The sequence below is a fragment of the Haliotis cracherodii genome, unplaced genomic scaffold (genome assembly GCF_022045235.1).
Source record: "Haliotis cracherodii isolate W230 unplaced genomic scaffold, xgHalCrac1.p SCAF_6, whole genome shotgun sequence".
Classification (NCBI taxonomy): domain Eukaryota; kingdom Metazoa; phylum Mollusca; class Gastropoda; order Lepetellida; family Haliotidae; genus Haliotis; species Haliotis cracherodii.
The window spans coordinates 48,521,015-48,540,706 of record NW_027266319.1 but is presented as its reverse complement, the minus strand read 5'-3'; the positions used below and the strand labels follow the sequence as shown (position 1 = coordinate 48,540,706).

Genomic DNA, 19,692 nt, shown 5'->3' with positions numbered 1-19,692 from the left:
AAGTCTCAAGCACTGGGTAGATACTTACTTACTTACTTACTTACTTTGGAGATTTAACGTGCGCTTTCCGAATGATGCGTATTTCGCACACGGGCCCGGTCAGGCCATTTAATGTGTTTCCGAAAGGGGCGAAAGTGGTCTGTGCAACCCAAGAGGGGGGTTTAGGGGTTGCTTATATAGAATTTGGGAATTTTGAGATTTGGAATAGATGCCGATGGGGTTGGGGAGGAGAACTAAGGGAGCTGGGTATGGTGGATGTTTGTTTGTTGATGTGATTTTGATTTGGTAGGTTATTGTGTTTTTAGATGCGTTTTATTAGTTCCGTTTTTATTAAGAATACGCCTAAGGCGTTGAAGTTTTCTAATTTATTTTGTGGGTTTAGTATTGCTTCTAGAGTGAGAGCCTTGTTTAGATTGAGGGTGGTTTGTAATGCGGTTCGATGTGTTAGGTAGTGTGTGCATGGTTGTTGCATTAAGTTTTTAATTGCCTTAGCAATTTCGGCTGACCTGTCCCTCTTTGGGACTCCTGTGTGTGAGTAGGGTACACATATCTATTGTGAGTTTGGTGTTCACATAATTTCTGTTTTTGTATTGATATGATTTCTATTTTCTTATATTGATATGATTTCATTTTTTTCCTTGGCTGCTCTGTTTATATACGTTCGATTAGCTGTCCATCTCTCAGAAATAGAGTTAGTTTGGCCTTCGCTATTCCATCTCTTGGCTTTAGGAGCCCTATGACAGATAGCGGATCTAACTGCAATTCTTGTTTTAACATAGCCCGGGCTTGGGCATGGTCTTGGCATTCTAGTAACGCGTAAGCAATGGTTTCAGCCTGATTGCAAGATGAACAAACCTTGTCATAGTGCTTTTTGTGACCGAGTCTGAGGCGTGAGATAGCAATTTCAATTTTCCTTTCATTTGAGTATGAGTTTGGCTTTTGTTGGACCTTGGGTTGATTTTTGTATAGCCATCTGCCGATCTTACTTGCGTCCCATTGGGCTTGCCATATTTCTACTATGGAGGCTTTGATTTTGTTTTTTCATCTCTAGTTTACTAAAGGGAATAGGCTGTATATCCGCTTTGTCGAGAGCTAGCTTCGCCAGTGAGTCTGCTTTTTCATTTCCATGAATATCTATGTGAGAGGGGATCCAACACAGCTCCACCTGTTGCCCTTGGTCCGATAGCTTTGTATATTCGTATAGAATATTGTTGACTGTGTTTGGCCTGGAGTTTGAGTTTCTGCCACTGATGACTTGAAGTGCACCTAGCCATGGGCATTTCTATTCTGTTATATGTCAGTGCTAATTACGCCCGGCCTCCTGTTTGTCCATTGTCCATTACCTATTACCAATCAGTGATAATTTAAGTCCTGGCTTCCAGTTGTCCGCCGCTATCACCTATCAGCGATAATTAACTTTTAAGTGTTGGCTTCCATTTGTCTATTGCTAATCACCTATCAGTGCCAATTAACTGTTGACTTCCCTTGTTACCTTTGTTATCTTATTTCTTCTTTTGTCTTTAGAGGTACATATATATGTTCTCTGCTTTATAGTATATATTCACCTGATGAAGAAGCTGGTACATATTCCGAAACGTTGTGTTCCTCATTATAAAGAAGCTGGCATCCATAAATCCTCTCCCTTAATGCATGACCCACATGGTAAAATACAAGACACACATGAAACAAAATATTACACACGATGCACACGGTACAATACATTACCAAGACTGTATAATACATAACTCTAAGGCACACATACCACACGCTACAATGCGTGACACATATAATGCAATATAGTGCACATACAGTATAATACATAACACATGAAATATATATGCACAAACATCTTACAAATAGTAAGAACATATCACACACATGGTACACAACATTAAACATATCATGCAGCAGGACTAAATCAGGTTCTTGGACCTGGTTAAAGAAATATAAAACATCAACGCTAGGTTATATAACCTGTCCCAATTCTCCGCCGAAAGAGATTCTATTGGGCGTAAAGGCAAAATAGCGGTGAAATGTCTATGTATAGATAACTGAAAATTGGTGCTTGAATGGTTACTACACCCACAAAGATCAGCACCCAAGGTGGCTCCACCCAGGCCCACATCCCGAGCTTCACCAATAAACTGCTAGAGAAGACGCCGGTCCAAACGAATATACCTTCTAACAAAGATGATTGTGCAGGTGGTGTTTTTCATTATCTAACTAAAGCCTAGAAAGTCGAGTGAACCCGAATATGAATGCCTAAAAACATACTTGATAGGGGTCGTCTGTAAATATGTTCAAAACGATTGAAATGCAAACCAGATCATATTTCACATTTTATGACCAAAAGGTTTTATATATTTTACAACCAATGTTATTCTTGACGATGTCATTTGAATCAAGTATTATTTTAAGAAATTGTTGATATTAATAGTAACTCATATACTTTAACATTTCTATGTAGGAGTGCTACGAAGTGTTCTAAGGCTTGTGACGCGGAATGTGTATTTTTAGGATTCCTAGAGGACGTTTATAACAGCGTACCATTCATCTCATGGATTTTCCATCGGGGGCCGTGTCCAAAACATTTTTCGCCAAATTGAAACGCAGCTGATAACGTATTTTAAACCTCAGTGCCTTCCAAAACGACTAACAACTTAATGACATATTTCTAGCTGGTGCAACAAAAATACATATATAAGCTCATAAAGTGCTCTTATTATGGATCAAAACAATTATCGTCGTTTGAATTTTTAAGCGACCCCTATATTTACTGAACATTTATTTCCAGAGAATTTTATATTCAAACGACTGAGAGTAGGAAAAGGGCGAGGTAAGTTGCGCTTGACAATATGTTTTGATGAATTTCCAGTTAAATACAGTAGGAAATACCTCCATAAATGTGATAAATGTAATACATTCCAGCTATTGGTCAAGACGAAGTTAGCTAGGCAGACAGGCCGGATGTTCTTTACCTTTGATAAGGTACCTTGTGGCACTGAGAATGTTTTCGTATTTCAACAGGCAAGAAGATCGGGTGTATTTTTCAAAATGTCGTTATTTGGAGTATTTATCATGGAGGGTTATATTTTCAAGAGCATTTATCTTCATGTCATTTGACGATCGATAGTTTCCACAAATAGTCAAGTTGGCTCAAAAGTCAATTCTCTCTTTAGGTTACTGTACACCAAAATCAATGGATCTGACGACCGCGAAACTGTGTGTGACCAACTGTTCTACCAATACATTTCTTACATCACTGTAAATGATGAATGCATTGAAAGAAAGACCTATAGATTAAAGCGTCATACTAACACAATCCCAACTGATTTGATTTTAAAGAGTCATTCAACCTAGATGCAAACATCCGATTTGTTTGGAACAAGTTAAACTAATGTTGATAATACAGCTGAACCTATAGTTAGTTGGTTTGTTCCATGCAATTCCTGACCAATGCGACGTGGAGAACTATTGGAGGAATCAGTATCATTCAAATGATAATTGTTTGGTGTCCCTAAATGGACATGTTGGTGGGGTCCCTGTTACCCTGTCGTAGGTCTCTGTTAACAAAAATCATCTCCTTCTCCCTTTGTAAAGAAAAAAATCCAACCGGTGTTTTCAATACATAAAAATCATACTTTCGGTAAACTTCATGGAACATGGAGCCGCTTAGCTCTTTATCTTTCCTTTATGTTCTTGAAAATAAGCAACATTATAGATGAAATTATTTGGAACTAAGATAATATAAAATACAAAGGTCCAAAATAGATATATGCCCTCCCCCCCCCCCCCCCCCCCCCCCAAAAAAAAAAAATAATAATAAATAAAAAAATAAATAAATAAATAAATAAATAAATAAAAAAAATTAATTTTTTTTTTAAAAAATACCAAAAAAACAACAACAAACAAATAAAATCATGTGAACTTTACACATTTACATATGAATATATGTCAGACTCGACATTATCACCGTGGTTGTTACGACGGCCACGGTGTGAACTTGGAAGGAAACATCCGCGGACAACACTTTGGTCTATGAACTTATGTATGATAGGTGTCATGACTAGATTTAAGGTCTTTGAAGGTCTTTGAAGGTCTATAAAGGTCTTATGAGGGTGAAGTGTCAGCAAACCCCAAACCATGTCTCAACAAAATAGGCTTGAGCACTGCATCCTGAATGACACAATGTACTCAGATAGCTCAAGGCAGACTGACGACTTTTATGGGCATATTTTACAGACGCCATTACTTGTTCCATAACTAGAACAAACAATTACATCTTCATGAACACACATTAGATTATTAGATATCTAAAATGGATACAATAGATTCACGGGGTGCTATTGCTCACCTAACTGGCGTGGAACGGTCTGGTCTTTAAAGCGGTCAATATCATAATGCTAGTCATTAGCAGGGCCAAAATGTTTAAAGCTTAAACGTAAGCGCAAAGATAGGGGCCTTTCATTTTCCCCAAAACGCCACTTCTAATCATCCCCTGTCCAATAACAGCGTAGTGGCGAACAAAGTGTGTGTTTTAATGTGTTGTCCAATTCATGACGATTTACGTTTTAACCTTTTTCAACATGCATCTTATTTAAACCCAGCATTTTATACTTGATCACTTTCAGAACAATGTACATGTTTACTGGCCAGTGACAATCTGCAAAATGTATTTGTTCGAAATCTGACTGTATCATTACAACGAAGAAACATGTTTTATAGGTAATGTATTTGCTTAAAGTTCGGAATAGCTTATGCTTAATGGCTTATGTATGTATCTTAAATTTAAGTGTGTACATTGCGTGAGATTCAACTAAAATATCTAGTCTGTCGGTCCAATCTGTGAATCATACACTTAGCTAGAAAGTCACAAAGGACGGGGCAAGAGGTGCCTGTATTGACGCTGGTATCGCCCCCCGAAACAAGCTCATTCTTCATAGCTCCTCTCGCCGTAAGCCGTGGCATCCAGTCTAATTGCGGGGGAGGTAGCTGAGCAGTGAACGCCGCCAGTCAACGGCACTGACGGTGACGCAAGCCGTTGTCGGTAAGGCCCCAGGGAAAGAGGACGACACGGCACTCGCGTTTGAGCGGTAACGTCAGTGGCCTCAAATATCACTTTACTGGGAAATCGTTACGACGGTGAACATTTCTTGAAGATAATGACATTTGTGACAGAAACAAATCTGATTCTTGTGGCGGAGAACACGCACACACGAGACCTTGACGAATTGTCATTGATTTTCACAAATCCGCCGATCTGTTCGGACTTTCTAACGTTTGGTTTCTCCCCATTAAGACCACAACTGACCAGCGCTATTAAGAGCAAATGAGGAGTGTGAATTTATAGGAAGTAATTTGCACGAAATACAGTAATTCAAGAGCTCATGACTGCTGATTGTGTTATTTGTTAACAAGCTTTGCTACCATATCCAAACTGCAACGTTTGGTTAAATGTGGGCTTGGTGTAGTTAAAAACGATACATGGTTGAGTATGCTTTTGTTGGATGGGGTTGGGAGTTAGACATGATGTGGAGTTGAGTAGGTTTTGTTTGACAGGGTTGGTAGTTTGACATGATGAGGAGTTGAGTATGTGTTGTTTGACAGGGTTGGTAGTTTGACATGATGAGGAGTTGAGTATATTTTGTTTGACAGGGTTTGTAGACATGATGAGGAGTTGAGTATGTGTTGTTTGACAGGGTTGGTAGTTTGACATGATGGGGAGTTGAGTATGTTTTGTTTCAAGAGTTGGTAGTTTGACATGATATGGAGTTGAGTATATTTTGTTTGACAGGGTTGGAAGTTTGACATGATATAGAGTTGACTATGTGTTGTGTCACAGAGTTGATAGTTTGACATGATATATAGGTGAGTATGTGTTGTTTGACAAGATTGGTTGTTTGACATGATCTGGAGTTGAGTGTGTTTTGTTTGAAGAGTTGGTAGTTTGACATGAATGATGTTAAGTATGTTTTGTTTCACTATTTGGTTTTATTTGTCTGTTGTATAACGCCGCATGCAGGTGGTCAGACCCGCTGACTTGTTGATGCATGTCATCTTGTCCCAATTACGCGGATCGATGCTCATAATGTCAACCATTGGATTGGCTTGTCCAGACTCGATTATGTACAGACACTAGTGAAATATTGCTGAGTGCGGCGTCAAACAATACAATTTTCATTTCTGAACATACCACCCGAGCACAGTCAACTTCTACATTCCACGATAAATCTGATTTTTGAAATGTTTTCTCAATTATGAAAGCCTTTTAGCTGTACCATTACCTCTCCCCATTATCTACCTAGCCTAATGTCAAATAGCTATTGATTTACAAACATGCAAATAAAGCTTAACTTTACCTAAATAATCACTCGGAAAAAAACTTGTGACGTTTTCCCGTGAGATATTACTTCAAGTAGAAAACGATAACATTCTGATATTCAAACAATCCAGTCCACGAACTACAAATGCTGTTGTGTAGCAAGTGATAACTTGCCAGTTAAATGTGCTGCTATCTTCAAAGAAACGTCACAATCATTGTAAGAACGAAATTGTATATCAATAGAACTATCTCCCTTGTTCAAAACCAGTCCTAAAACTAACACGAGATTTCCACACATATAAGATTTTACCCTTGGATTTCTCCACAAAGCCCCGCCTCTTTAACAGGGTTACTATATATGTGGTGAAACAAGGAAGAGCGTGTAACCATGAAGATGGGGTGTCTTGCACTTATCGTATATTTTGTATCCTCACTGTTGTTTGATATTATCAATATTGTAAACTGTTATCTGTGAATATGATATTAATATAAAATGGATTTAGCTTCTTTAGAAGTAGTCACTGTTCTGTTAAAATAAAAACCTGAAATTATTTTTCAGATTAAACGGTGACAAGAACGACAACCGTGTCCAAATAATATCAACTCGCTCACAGCGTCGTCGTCGTCGTCAACATGAGGAACTACCCCCAATGCATTGCAAGGTCACCCGTCATTACATATGCTGTTTTCTTCTTAGCGGCTGCCCAAATACCATGCATCTGTAGTGTGATTATCTCCCTTGATGTTACCAAGCTAACCGTTTCCAACACAACCGAGCTTCCATCTCTATCCTCCATCCGTCCCTCTTCACTTCAAAAAGATAGTCTACTGCGTGATATGTTTAGTAGATTATGCAAGTTTCATAACAACATCCTCTGTTCTGGTCACTACCGACCATCCTCCAAACAGATCGCCTTACATAAGCCTCGTTTTTCTCGTGATTGGTTCAATAATGACCTGAGAACAAAGAAGCGTAAACACAAACAAGATTTCCAGTCATCTGTCAAACATTTAACTCTGGGAAAACAACATGTGACTCCAAAACCAGCTACCCTGCGAACAATCCTAGACTTTACACCCAGTTTATCTGCGAAACTTCGCCCATCTGGAGATAAGGGAGGGTCAATGCCTACAGACCTCTCATCTTCGTTCCTTAGTGTTCATCTGCCTAAAATTGGTAAACGAGGACCTTTCAGGTACAACAAGAAAGTGTTTGTTTATGGCGAGGACGACCGCTCCCCTGTGTTTGCTTCAAGTATGAGGCGATATCCTTACTCTAACGTCGTGCGCTTGTCTAGTGGATGTACTGGGACGCTACTGACGCCGCTTCATGTCCTAACTGCTGCTCATTGTGTTCACAACGGAGAGGAATTCAGGAACAATCTTCAGATGCTGAAAATTGAGGTACCGGATACTATGGGTTTCCGTGTGTATTACATTGAGAAAATCAGCATTCCCAAACAGTGGTCACGCCAGAGTTTTATGGGGGAGACGGCAAGATCTTCTTATGACTACGCCATCGTAAAACTCAGTTTTGCTGTAGCAGGAAGAAAACGTTTCATGCCTTTGTCAGTACCTAAAGGCAACATTTTGAATGAAGATACATTTTTTCTGGCATTTAAGTCACTAAGTGATCCAATGCTTTGGAGCTCGCAATGCCACTCTCGTTCCAACATGGCGCTGATGGACGGACACCTTCTTCTGACGCGATGCGACTCTTCGGTCGGCAACTCTGGTGCTGCTGTCTTCACAGATGATCCTAGAGAGGGAAAGAAAATTATTGGCATAATCTCCAACACCAGATCCGTTGCTAGTATGAGTTTCGTAACACGCTACAGCATCATCACAGCTCTGACATTGGGGAAACTTTGGGAAATTTGTTCCATGATGGCCCCGTACGGTCAGCGATATCGCGTGTGTCCAACCTTCAAATATCTACCTTATGCCAGAAATGAACCAGTAGACAACAGAATTATACCTTTCTTCGGCTGAGGTCTTCACCACAGAGGTAACGATGGTTTTTTTCACACTGACTCTAAGTCAGAATCTTTGTCTGCTTCTCACCTAATCTCATAGACGAGACAATTCGTGAGCAGACGAAAAGAGGTGTTCAAACTGCAGTAAACCATGGCTTCCTGCTTCCGGGAAGGTCGATGACCTGAGAATTGACCAGATGTCCAAGGTCTGAAGTCAACAATGCGTATGAATGACAGTTTCGTAATGACATGAATATGACTGCATCCTTTGAGCTTTCATGTGATCTGTTAGAATATAAATTGTACCTGACACAGGCGATGCTTTTGAATGGATATATGAATACGATCCTAATGAAGGACGAGGTTGTATCGACCAATATGTACAGAATAGTATATGTAACTTGTACACTAGCTGTCTGCTTCATTATATGTCACTTTGGTTGTTTTGTTCTTGCGTTATATATGTAAATTAATGGACACTTGTGTATAAATCAAACATACATTAATATACATATTCCTTCCAAAATTGGTAGCATCTACATGAATGAAAAAGAAAACACACATCTTGTCATTTACTCTGCCAAAGCAGCAGTGTTGTCCTTGGTATCGGAAGCATTATTTCGATGAACATACACTACCGAGAATGCTTATATTCGGGCTATATTTAGTTAGTAATGGTGATTCAGTGGTTCACAATCCTTCAATTATGATAACAAGACGTTTTTTATAAAGTATAATTAATTTTCGTCTACGGCTGTGAATTGCATGTGGTAACTTACAAAACTGTAGAAGACAGTTGTTTTTGAAGTGATAGATTTGTCTTTGTAAGGAAAGTAATAATGGCCTTTGGTGTCCCTCAGCAAACACTATTCAACATGCCGCCGTTAGAACGCGGGTTTTATACAAACGCTCTCTTGGGATTTTGCCAACATCTGTTTATTCCAACACATCCCTTACATTTGAGGAAGTTCCGTCCAGAGGATGGATAATTGGAAATGTTCCATTTGGTCACAACAAATAATCCATGTTTCATCAAGGTGACAATAAGAAAATAGTTTCTGATTAGCTACAGGCATTTTTAAAATGTATAATTAAATACCAGGATGCCAATGAAAAAAACAGATTTTATATCTGTTTCCTTCATTTGAGCTTCAGGATATATAATTCAATCCAGTACCTGCAGTGGTACTTCTTTTTAAAATTGAAAATTACTTGGGGTGGTACAGTATAGGCTATAGTGAAAGGAAGAGCAAGAACTCAAAGAATGTCATCTGTTTTAGTTTTAGATACATTTGGAAGCAGTGTCACATATTGTTTTTCATTAACTATTTGTTTACGGGAAACTCACAAATAAATATAATAAAGAAAAATAAATTGATACGGACTAAAACGGACATACATTACTTACAAAATATTTAATTACTGACAATCAATTGATAAACAATTCAATATGCGATCTTTTCGATCTTTGGAGTACTGATATTATTTTTGATGCAAGTAACAGAATAAAATACACTATCTGCTTTTAATTGGCGGCAGTTGACTAGTCTGCAGATTGATTTAGTTCTAAGTAAAACACGTACAACATGCCTTGTGCCCGTCTGTATACGACACCATACCTCAACAATCCAGTCTTAACATGGTCTTTGTCCACGCCAACTATAAGGTTCTAATGACATGTATGTACATACTTATTTTGTCATTTTTTATTTATCTTTTCTTTTTTGTTTGTTTAATCAACTGTACTGGATGCTAAATGCGTGGGGGTATGCCTTATATAAAACATCCTTAAGTATACGAGCTTTGTTATTTTTGTCTAAATGTCTTTGACCACTGAGGCGTTTTCAATCTACACGAGTTCTTGTGAGACGAACAACATGTTCAATTACGACGGTCTTATTTTAGATATCAATTCCATGGTTGACAAATCTGCAATATTGTTCAAACGACATGGAGATCGATCAGTCGTTGCGTGCGTGTATTCTGTCCAGTAATTTTGGGGAATAACGTTTCTTATATTTCTCATTGTCACATATGATGATATCAATATCCGTACTTATGGTTCTTCTTAACATAAAATGCAAAATGCAGATACATATAGTTTAAACGAAGGGTGCCGGAATCCCATGGGTCACCACCTGTTATAGTGCCAGTTCACTACAACTATCAATGACATGGTGGAGAGTTGGGTGATACAAATACAACAGCATTGATGATTCGACTTAAAGCAATATTCGCCCAAATGCGAACATACAAAAGTTTCGTTTTTCACATGTCAATTTCTTTAAATCACCGATTTTGTGACATTAAGGCTACAAAGCTCTACACTCAATTAAGTCCTTTTCAGAAAGCTTAAAGACCAAAACTAAACATTACAATTAAAGAAAATAATCGTTTTAATGTTATAACATATACTGCACTACGTGGCTTAAGACGTTTTTATTAAGGAAACTTCATGAATAAGAGAGATTGTTTTCCAATAGTATTATTTGTTTAGAGTTGAAGTTGGACCATGCATAAGTATGAGCTATAATAGAATGGTCAAAGCAATAACTGACGATGGATGTTAGAAGTTCCGGTGAAAATTGTCAACAGAAGAGCAATGTCATTACCTCATTACTTCTTGTATCAAACCGTCTCAGAAGTTGAAAAATGTCAAAGTTAACACTCTTCGGCCAAAGTGAAAGTGCAATTCCATCGAATGTCCAAATTACTAATACTGTGCTGGCGAGAATAAATTTGTTGTTGACAGAGCAGAAACGACATGTGAACTTTGTGTGTGTAATAATCTTATTATCACTGAAAAGTCTTCGTCATTATTGCCACGAAAAAAGGCGAACGTAGACCTAAACACAGTTATCAAATTAACTTGGTCTAAATTTCTACCAAACAGACGAAGGTGGGGCAATTCCCAATGATGAATAGTTCTTCACCCACGCTTCGAAATATTCCAGTGAAAATTAAATGTAACCATATGTAATGATTCTATTTAAAACTAGTCACGTTAACTTGTTTCCTTTGAATCAGTTTTCCTAGTGTGCGTGGGATGTTATATTTTATATTTATAGAAATTCTGACCTTTACAATCATTAACTCACTATTCTACATTGAATATTTTACATCAGATGTGTTCAGAATTAAAAAAAAAAACAACTAACATAACAAACAGATTTATTCATGACCTTATTTCATAACCGTATTTATATGTAATACAATCATCTTAAGGAATTGTTCAGCAACAATGACTTAAAATATATTGGTCAAACAAATTGCCATTAGGGAAAGTTAACCGAAAAAAATGTGCGTTGATTTGTGCCACTTTCAACAGCGTTTTAGTTCATATGAGTACGTGTCAGCTTGATGATGGAGGAAAGCTCTAAGGGACACGACTGTATGGACACAATGCATGCGCGCGTGTGTACTAGTGCCGGTTTCAATGTGCTAACCTGCTTTCTTTCTTTGTAGTGTAACGCCGCACTCAGCAATATTCCAGCCGGCATTCTGTAAATAATCGAGTCTCGACCGGACAATCCAGTGATTGACATCATCAACATCGATCCACGTAATTTGGATCGATGACATGCGCCAACCAAGTCAGCGAGCCGGACCACCCGATCCCGTTAGTCGCTTCTTACGACACGCATAGTCGCCTTTACGGCAAGCATGGGTTGCTGAAGACCTATTATTGTTACAGCGAGGGTAACAATAAGTAAAATGTTCTATCGTCCTGGTCGAAATTCATTCAGTTTGTCAGTTTTCGTTATCTTAGATTCGAGTTTTTGTCAAGGATGGGATTGTTAAATATGATTCAGTTTTTCGTTTGCGTTTCAAATCCCTGACAGCTCGAAATCCCGACGGCATCAACAAGCAGAATGACATCACAGAGGCAGGACCGGAGGACATACAGGAGCCCAGGCTCCTGCCGTCGGCCATACCAGAGGGATGGCACAAACCGGAGGATCCATTCGGCACCGCCCCGACGAAGGCTAAGGGAAGGTGGATAATACGCTTAGTGGTTGCACTTGCACTGAACAGTTTGTTTGTGGTTGTGAAATAGTCCAGGTATATGATCTAGCATGATCCAAACAATCCAATGATTGACACCACGAGCATCGATCTACGCAAGTCAGCGAGCCTGACATGGGTTGTCGAAGATCTATTCTAGCCCAGATTTTCACGGGTCTGCACTGTACTGACCCACACTGACTACATGAAGGGGTGTATGAAGATACATGAATCAAAGACCGCCAACACTCAACTACGCCTATGACCAGTAGTTGCGATGTAACATACTATACAGTATTCAAAAGACTAAAATGGTCTCAGATATTTGACTCGAACTGTGCTTTTATGCTGGAATGTCGTATGATTTTTTTCCACCTTTAATATAATTAATTATAACCGACATAACTCTTTCGCTGGAATTACTGTCAAATAGTGAAAATAGCAGATGTTTGCGATACGTTGTATTGCATCGGACATAGTTTTGGTCACTGGTGCGTCAAATTTGTACTTCACATGTCTACCATAACACTTTATGAAAGCTTTGCTCAGAAAATAAATGCTGTTATCCTGACCAAACAACTATTAGGAAAGAGTCGTATTACGCTCTTTGAAATCATCGTAGAAGGAGCCTGCTCGATTGTCGTTGTGAAATGGAGACACCACCCAGAATATCAATGATCGGTCCTTAATGAGAAAGTTGACTATTGGAAAGTTGAGGTCATCCCTATTCTTACACAATCTATACTAGACTTTCTATGTCAACACACGCTATAATACACGACATCACACGAGTACACAGAGAGACAAAAACGGTAATTTCGACGAGGGGACAGTAGACATTATTGACGTATTGTTGAGTAAAGAAACATCCCGTGTTTTCCTTTTGCCTACCCGAGTAGAAATTCCGATTCATGTGCATCAAGAAATTGACCCGGAAGGGGAGGAGCGCACCTGGTGGCCTTGGAGCATGTCACAGATTGTATTCCCAGTACATTTCAGATGACATTTGCTTTCATTATTTTTTTTTAAACTAGCCCTGAACCTGATAGGGATGTAACTATACGTATGTTTACTACGTCCAGTGACAAATGCGCATGAGTCAAGGAATGTAGTTATTCCTTAGGTTTACGTGTGGAATAAAGGTGTACACAGTTGAAATCGAAAATGGTTGAACAGAATTGAACTTGGTTCTTTTCTGAGATCGCAAAGATTCTAGCAAATCCTTTGAGTATCTACATAGTATTAATTCCACTTGTCTCAAATACTTTCTGTGAATACAGAGAAAGTCCTTTGGGGGCTGATTTAAGGATTATTGTTAGTCACTGAGATATGGGATTTCGGGGGTATAGTTGCTGAACCCTGCCATATATCTCTCTTTGCTTGGACTTTCATGGAACTGTGGAAGTTCTTTGATCAAACAAGTAATGTAGTGGTGATTACATATAATGGGAACTACTAGAAACTTCCCATGTAGGACAGCCAGACTTTGGATGACAGCTGGCTGGGGCAGGAAGGGTTTCTTTCAATTCCGTTTCTTCTTTTTCTGTTTGTGCATTTCACTGATGTCAACATAAGGTACTGACTTACTAAAAAACGTCAACGCCAGGGAATAATCACTCTCGATTATCTGCCCAAAATGACTCCACCGGGCGCAAATGGCAAGACAGTGGCGAAATCCACACGAAAGATCACGGCGATGACACCAGGTATTCGCGAAAAGGGTAAGCATATCCTGCTCTACCGGTACCATCCGCCACTCACAAACTCCGAAAGACATTCAACAGGTTCATCTTATGCTTTGGCCCATTTTGGGGGCACACGCTTACACTGAATTGATAGTTATTTTAAAGCTGTAACCACAATTGTTAGGCTGTTTACGATATTATGAGTAGTGCAAGAAGTTCGAACTAGAGACAAATGTTATGGCGACTGACGATTGAAATCATCGACAGAACACAACTACATCAACATTTTTAATTTTAAACATCCACCTTGTGTTGTGGCGGTAGTTATACATAAATACAGTTCATCACTCGTGTGTTTTGATTATACTTTAACATTACCTCGTCCAATTAAACAGTATTTATCTCATCGAGAGCAAGTCATTTACGAGAACTAAAACAGCCCTAGTGAAGAATTATATAAGTCGCTTCTCGCCAAGAAGATCATCAAGGTTTAATTCACTACAATTCATGATAACAGTTCAAGGGATAGTCACCATTTGGTTCCACCAGTCTTAATCATCAGTCTTAAGCACGGTTTAAAACCTACCTTCATCAGTGCTCATTATGAAACCTGACCGCCCTCAACCATCAGTAAAATACTAATTAACGATCAGTTTTCACCTCCTTAAAGATTAGTCATAATCTCATGTCACCAAAAGTTATAGCTTTCCATCTCAAGCATCTATCACCTTCTGTGGCCATTAGTCATTATCTTCCAGTACGTGCCATAACTGTTCGACATATTAGTACAGATAAATTTTACAAAGGGACAGCAAACGTCTGCACAGATGATCAAATGACAATACACAAAGTTGCATTATTTTCAAGTTTTACAGTGTGAATAAGTCAATAAGTTATTATCAAGACTGTCAATGACTAAATCCAGTTCGGAACGGACAGTCCTAATACTAACAAGTGGAGAGCCACGAATGTCTTAAGCGATAGAGATACGTTTTTGGAATGGATCCAAATTTAAGCACAAACGCCACGAGTGCCTAATTTAGCGCGAACCTTTACGCTGAAAATAGCTGCCTATCAATGAATGTAAAAATAGACCCCTCATTGGCTGAACACTATCGAATATCTCTCGATCTACCTTGGAATCCGCTCAATCACGAGAAGTTAAACACCACTTGCCTCAGAAAACTAAATATTATTTCGACATTATTATCTTGAATTATCCACACCATTAGGCACTAATGTAACCCGTCACTAACATATACGACAGTATTGAATGTTACAGTTCAGGTAGATATTTGGTCATGTTCGTTAAATAATAACACCAACAGTAAACCTTATCCGTTAACCATAGCTCTGTGTGAAAGGAAAACGAGGGATAATATTGGTAGGTTTGCACTAAATGTGTGATCAACAATTGGCTCGTTGATGACCATGTTGGACATTCTGTTAAACATTGTGAATGTAGTGTTCGATATTGTGCATCTGATGGCTTAAACGAATCATACATAATACTGTTTATTGTTGACATTTAGATCAATATTCTTGGAGCGGAAAAGTGCACATGCATAAGACTTAACAGCGAAGCGGGGCATACGTACAGCTACAAGTTTAAGTAGGTGGTGGAAAGGCAGTGCAATATACTCCGAACAGTTCCCATTATCGAGATCAATGAAATCGAACTAATGGTGCGTCGGATAAGCGTTAATGAAATTTGACGTTCCTATTGTGTTTATTGTGAGTGAGTGTTAGATTTAACGGCGCTTGAAATCAATAACCTCTCGGTGTCGACGTAATATGCTGGTTGAACCCAAGGTGACGCTGGTTGTTCGCACTGACTTAAGAAAGACCTAGGCTGGTTACACATAAGACGAATACGTAAATTTGGAAAAGAAACTTAGCTACAGGAAAAATGGAGCGGATAAAAGGTGAATACACCACACAGCGTAGATCGCAATCGTTTGGTCTCGTACTGTGGGTGCCATATGTGTCTATTGCTTGCACATTAGTGTACTGACGAAGACCATTCATCTTGTCCTCGTCGTGATGGCATGAATAATGCTAAAAGCTAAAACCCCAAATTACCCAATCATTATACTGTGTCAAAACTAAGTGTCACTATATAAATGTAAATATATAAATAAATACAACCCAATTATTGTATTGCCATCAAGCATCACTTCGATATGAAACATAAGTCAGAAAATATTCTTGAGTAACTGACTGAACCGTTTTAAACGGCAGAAGGCAAATATTAACAAGGCTGGTATGTAGATTATTATACGAGCATGTGTGGCATAATGATTTTACGAAACGAGCGTCAGAACTATTGTATATCCCGAGTGGAGCGAAGGTAATACATGATTTCTCACATGAGTTTCGTTAACTTTGTATGACACATGATAGCGTGACAGTTTCTTTATTACCCAGCGTTTCCTAATCCGTTTGAGTTTCCCTAAGAAAAATGCACCGATCACGACCGCCGTTAGAAAACCAGCTTTGACGTCGTTGCTAGTGTGACGTCATTTCGACCTTAGACGTAATAAACTTGATGATATAAACTTGGTGAGCTCGAAGGGATATTTGCACTTGTGCACATACGATTTATATTGCCTCGGTTATTTCTAACTCTGTGAGCAATAAACTGCCTTATTATGCTGGTATAACTTCATGCAAAATCAATGTTATATTAAAACCCAACATAAGTTCCAAACTTCTAGACAGTAAAAAAAGGTTTATGTGTCACTGGAATAACGTGGAAATGCGATGAGCAACCTGTCAAGTGGTAAACATCTGTCTATGCAGTCACCGCAAGTGTATAAGATGTGAGACTTTCTCTCTGATTTGTGTACGAATGTCATATGTCATACTCGTATGCCTATGCCTATGCCATATACCATTTATTAAATACGAACTCACCGTTGGAATATGACGCACACTTTTTCAGAGATAGGTTGCAACTGAATCGGATTAGTATCATCAAATCCACTGGTCGTCTGCTTCATAAAGGGGAGGTTACTCTAAAAGCAGTGCTCCAAGTAGACGGACGTATCATGACCTTGGTGAGTTTAGGATTGCTGCATGTGTAGGTTGTTCAAGTCATATCACCAAAGTTGTGGAAGGAGAAAGTGGATTTTGTTTTTCGCCAGAGTATATCCAAGGGCTGGATTTTTTTATCAAATTGGATTAATATCTCTTAGAAATTCTGCACGCGTGAGAAAGGACTTATTCGGTGATGACATGAGGGTGTTGGATAACACGCAGCTGGACGTGAAACCCAACTCATCCACTTTCACCTGCCAAACTACAACAAAATGACAATACAGGGTCAGGATATTGTGTTGTTGTTTGTTTTTTGTTTAACGCCGCAGCCATGCAATTGGGATATGACATGAATCAACCAAGTCAGCAAGCTTGATCATCCGATCCCGTTAGTCGCCTTTTACGACAAACATGGGTTGCTAAAGACGTATTCTACCCCGGATCATCACGGGTTTGCAGCTTGAATTGCATAATAAGAAATATGACGATGACAATATCTTTGCAGATCGAAGTGACAGTATCACCGTCTCTATTACGCGTAGATCTTCAATGTCTGCTCGTGGAGCCGTACAACCATTGAAAAACAAATGATACATATATGCACATGGACATGATATGATATTTTCCCAATGAAAGCAAACCATTTCTGGACATATGTGTATCTGAAGGTGTATATATTAAATGAAAGAGATAATAAAACGAATGTATTTTGTTGAAGGGCATGTGTTAGGTGTGACGAATCTTCACATCTCGTTGGCCTGTGGCAGAGGTATTGGGTTGATAAACTGGTTCCACAGCTGGCACCAAGCTCAAAGCTAAGCGCTTTTACTAGTTTAGGTAGACTGTCGTACAGCCAATTAGTTATACTCTTTTAAACAAAGTGGGGGATCATGAACTATACATGTGATGATGGAGCATCGGAAGAAAGATCAGTTAGGAAATCGGTTACGGAACCAAAACCACACTCAAAACATGGCACGTCGTCAACGCAATTCCTCTGCGCGCGTGGGTAAGGGTCATTCTTGATTGGCACTTCAGTGAAAGGTCGTCAAATCGACGTGGTATTAGTATAGTTGTTTTTCATTATCCACAGTAACACGTAAACTCTCTACTCTTGCTTTAATGCTGTATATGACATCAGATTGGGTATACGCTCAATATATTCAACGAATATGTTCAATGTCTCTCAGTCTTTGATTTGCGGACTTAAAACAGCTTTCTGAAGACGCCCTAACAAGCGTCATGTGAACGTCAACATGACAGATTTGGGTGTGGGTCTGTAATGATATGGGCCGGCATCACTATTGTTCATTGAAGGGTCACTGGACAGAATCACCGAGACAACATACTGGCGCCGTTAACGAGCCATGCTTTACCACGATTTGTGTAACCTTACTGACTACCTTCAGCAGCTAAACATCAGCAGAATTCAATGGCCAGTCATGCGTCCCAAGCTTTCCCCTATACAGCACGTCTGGTACATGACAGGGAGTTGTGTACGCCAACCACTACGTGAGCCGAACTGGGCGCTGCAAGGGGAGCCTCAAATTGTTACCGTGAGATTTATTCGGACTCGTGCTCGAATATACGAATGTCGGGGCATGACTCATTATTGATCAAGTCATCGCAAACGCTCATTTTGCACAACACACACACCTGTCGTCTTTTCTTGGTTGTTCACACCCTCGCCAAACGCCGCCAGCATGTTCTGTTAATTGCCATGGTATACCTGGTTCTTCTTTCTGACTATCCATCCATCACCATCACTCGATACCCCTTTGTACTTTTGTAATCATATGCTATTTTCGAATATCCCGATGTTGTTGGAGGGCATATTTTGACTAGGAAATCTTGGTAGGAGTTGCAAGCTGGGTCCCGTCTCTTCATATTACAAAATGACACAAGTTTTCCTTAGGAATGTGACGACATATGACATCTTCCCAAGGCAAGAGAGTTAACTGACTATAAAAGTCCATTTCCACCCTTGCCGAACTAGGCTGGTATATTATGGAGTTACATTTTGGCTGGACTAACGAGTCTATGCATAGTCCAATCAAAATCGTGCAACGATATCCGGTTCGTAAACTGTCGTGCTGATTTCGGTCGATTGCAGGATTTGCAAAGCATGTGTGTCAATAGATATTTTCCAAATCGTTTCATGTTTTCAGTCAAGGTGCTCACGCATTCCGCGATTGAAGACCCGTTTTATCACAACATAGACCTTGATTATCGATCAGATCGTCTTGATTGGGCGCCACTGTTTTGTTTGAAGCAAATGCAAGTGATACGGGAGGTGGAATCTGATTGGTCTAAAGGAGAGGCTTAGAAGGTACATAACTCGTAATTGCCACTGGTGGATCTACGACAGAGCCAAGGAATTCCAGACTAGTTCGACAAGTTGGAAACTGGACTTTTAAAGTCGGTTAACTCTCTTGCCTCGGGAAGATGACATATGAAGGCGAATAAGTTAAGATGACATCAACATTATGATGTCACAAACAAGTTGAAGTGGCGTCGAACAAACAACTAAGCTAATGCCTCCACGTGAAAGACAACCCACGATTTTTCGACATTACTCCAAAAAAGAAGGCAAGTTCGCTGCCTCTCAAGGCTCTGGTCTCCCCGGAATTATGAAGAAAAAACTGTGTCGTAACCTTTTGTTTTC

General features: G+C 39.3%; 1 protein-coding gene across 1 annotated transcript in view; it reads left to right on the top strand.

The window, feature by feature from the left end:
• The window catches only part of LOC139445578 (serine protease 23-like), a 32,759-nt gene extending 24,011 nt beyond the window's left edge, over positions 1-8,748 (top strand). The window contains exon 2 of the mRNA XM_071226735.1: positions 6,882-8,748. Coding sequence (XP_071082836.1) covers positions 6,956-8,314 — 1,359 coding nt within the window. The 5' untranslated portion in view covers positions 6,882-6,955 and the 3' untranslated portion in view covers positions 8,315-8,748. The remainder of the gene's footprint in view (positions 1-6,881) is intronic.
• Positions 8,749-19,692: the final 10,944 nt, after the last annotated feature.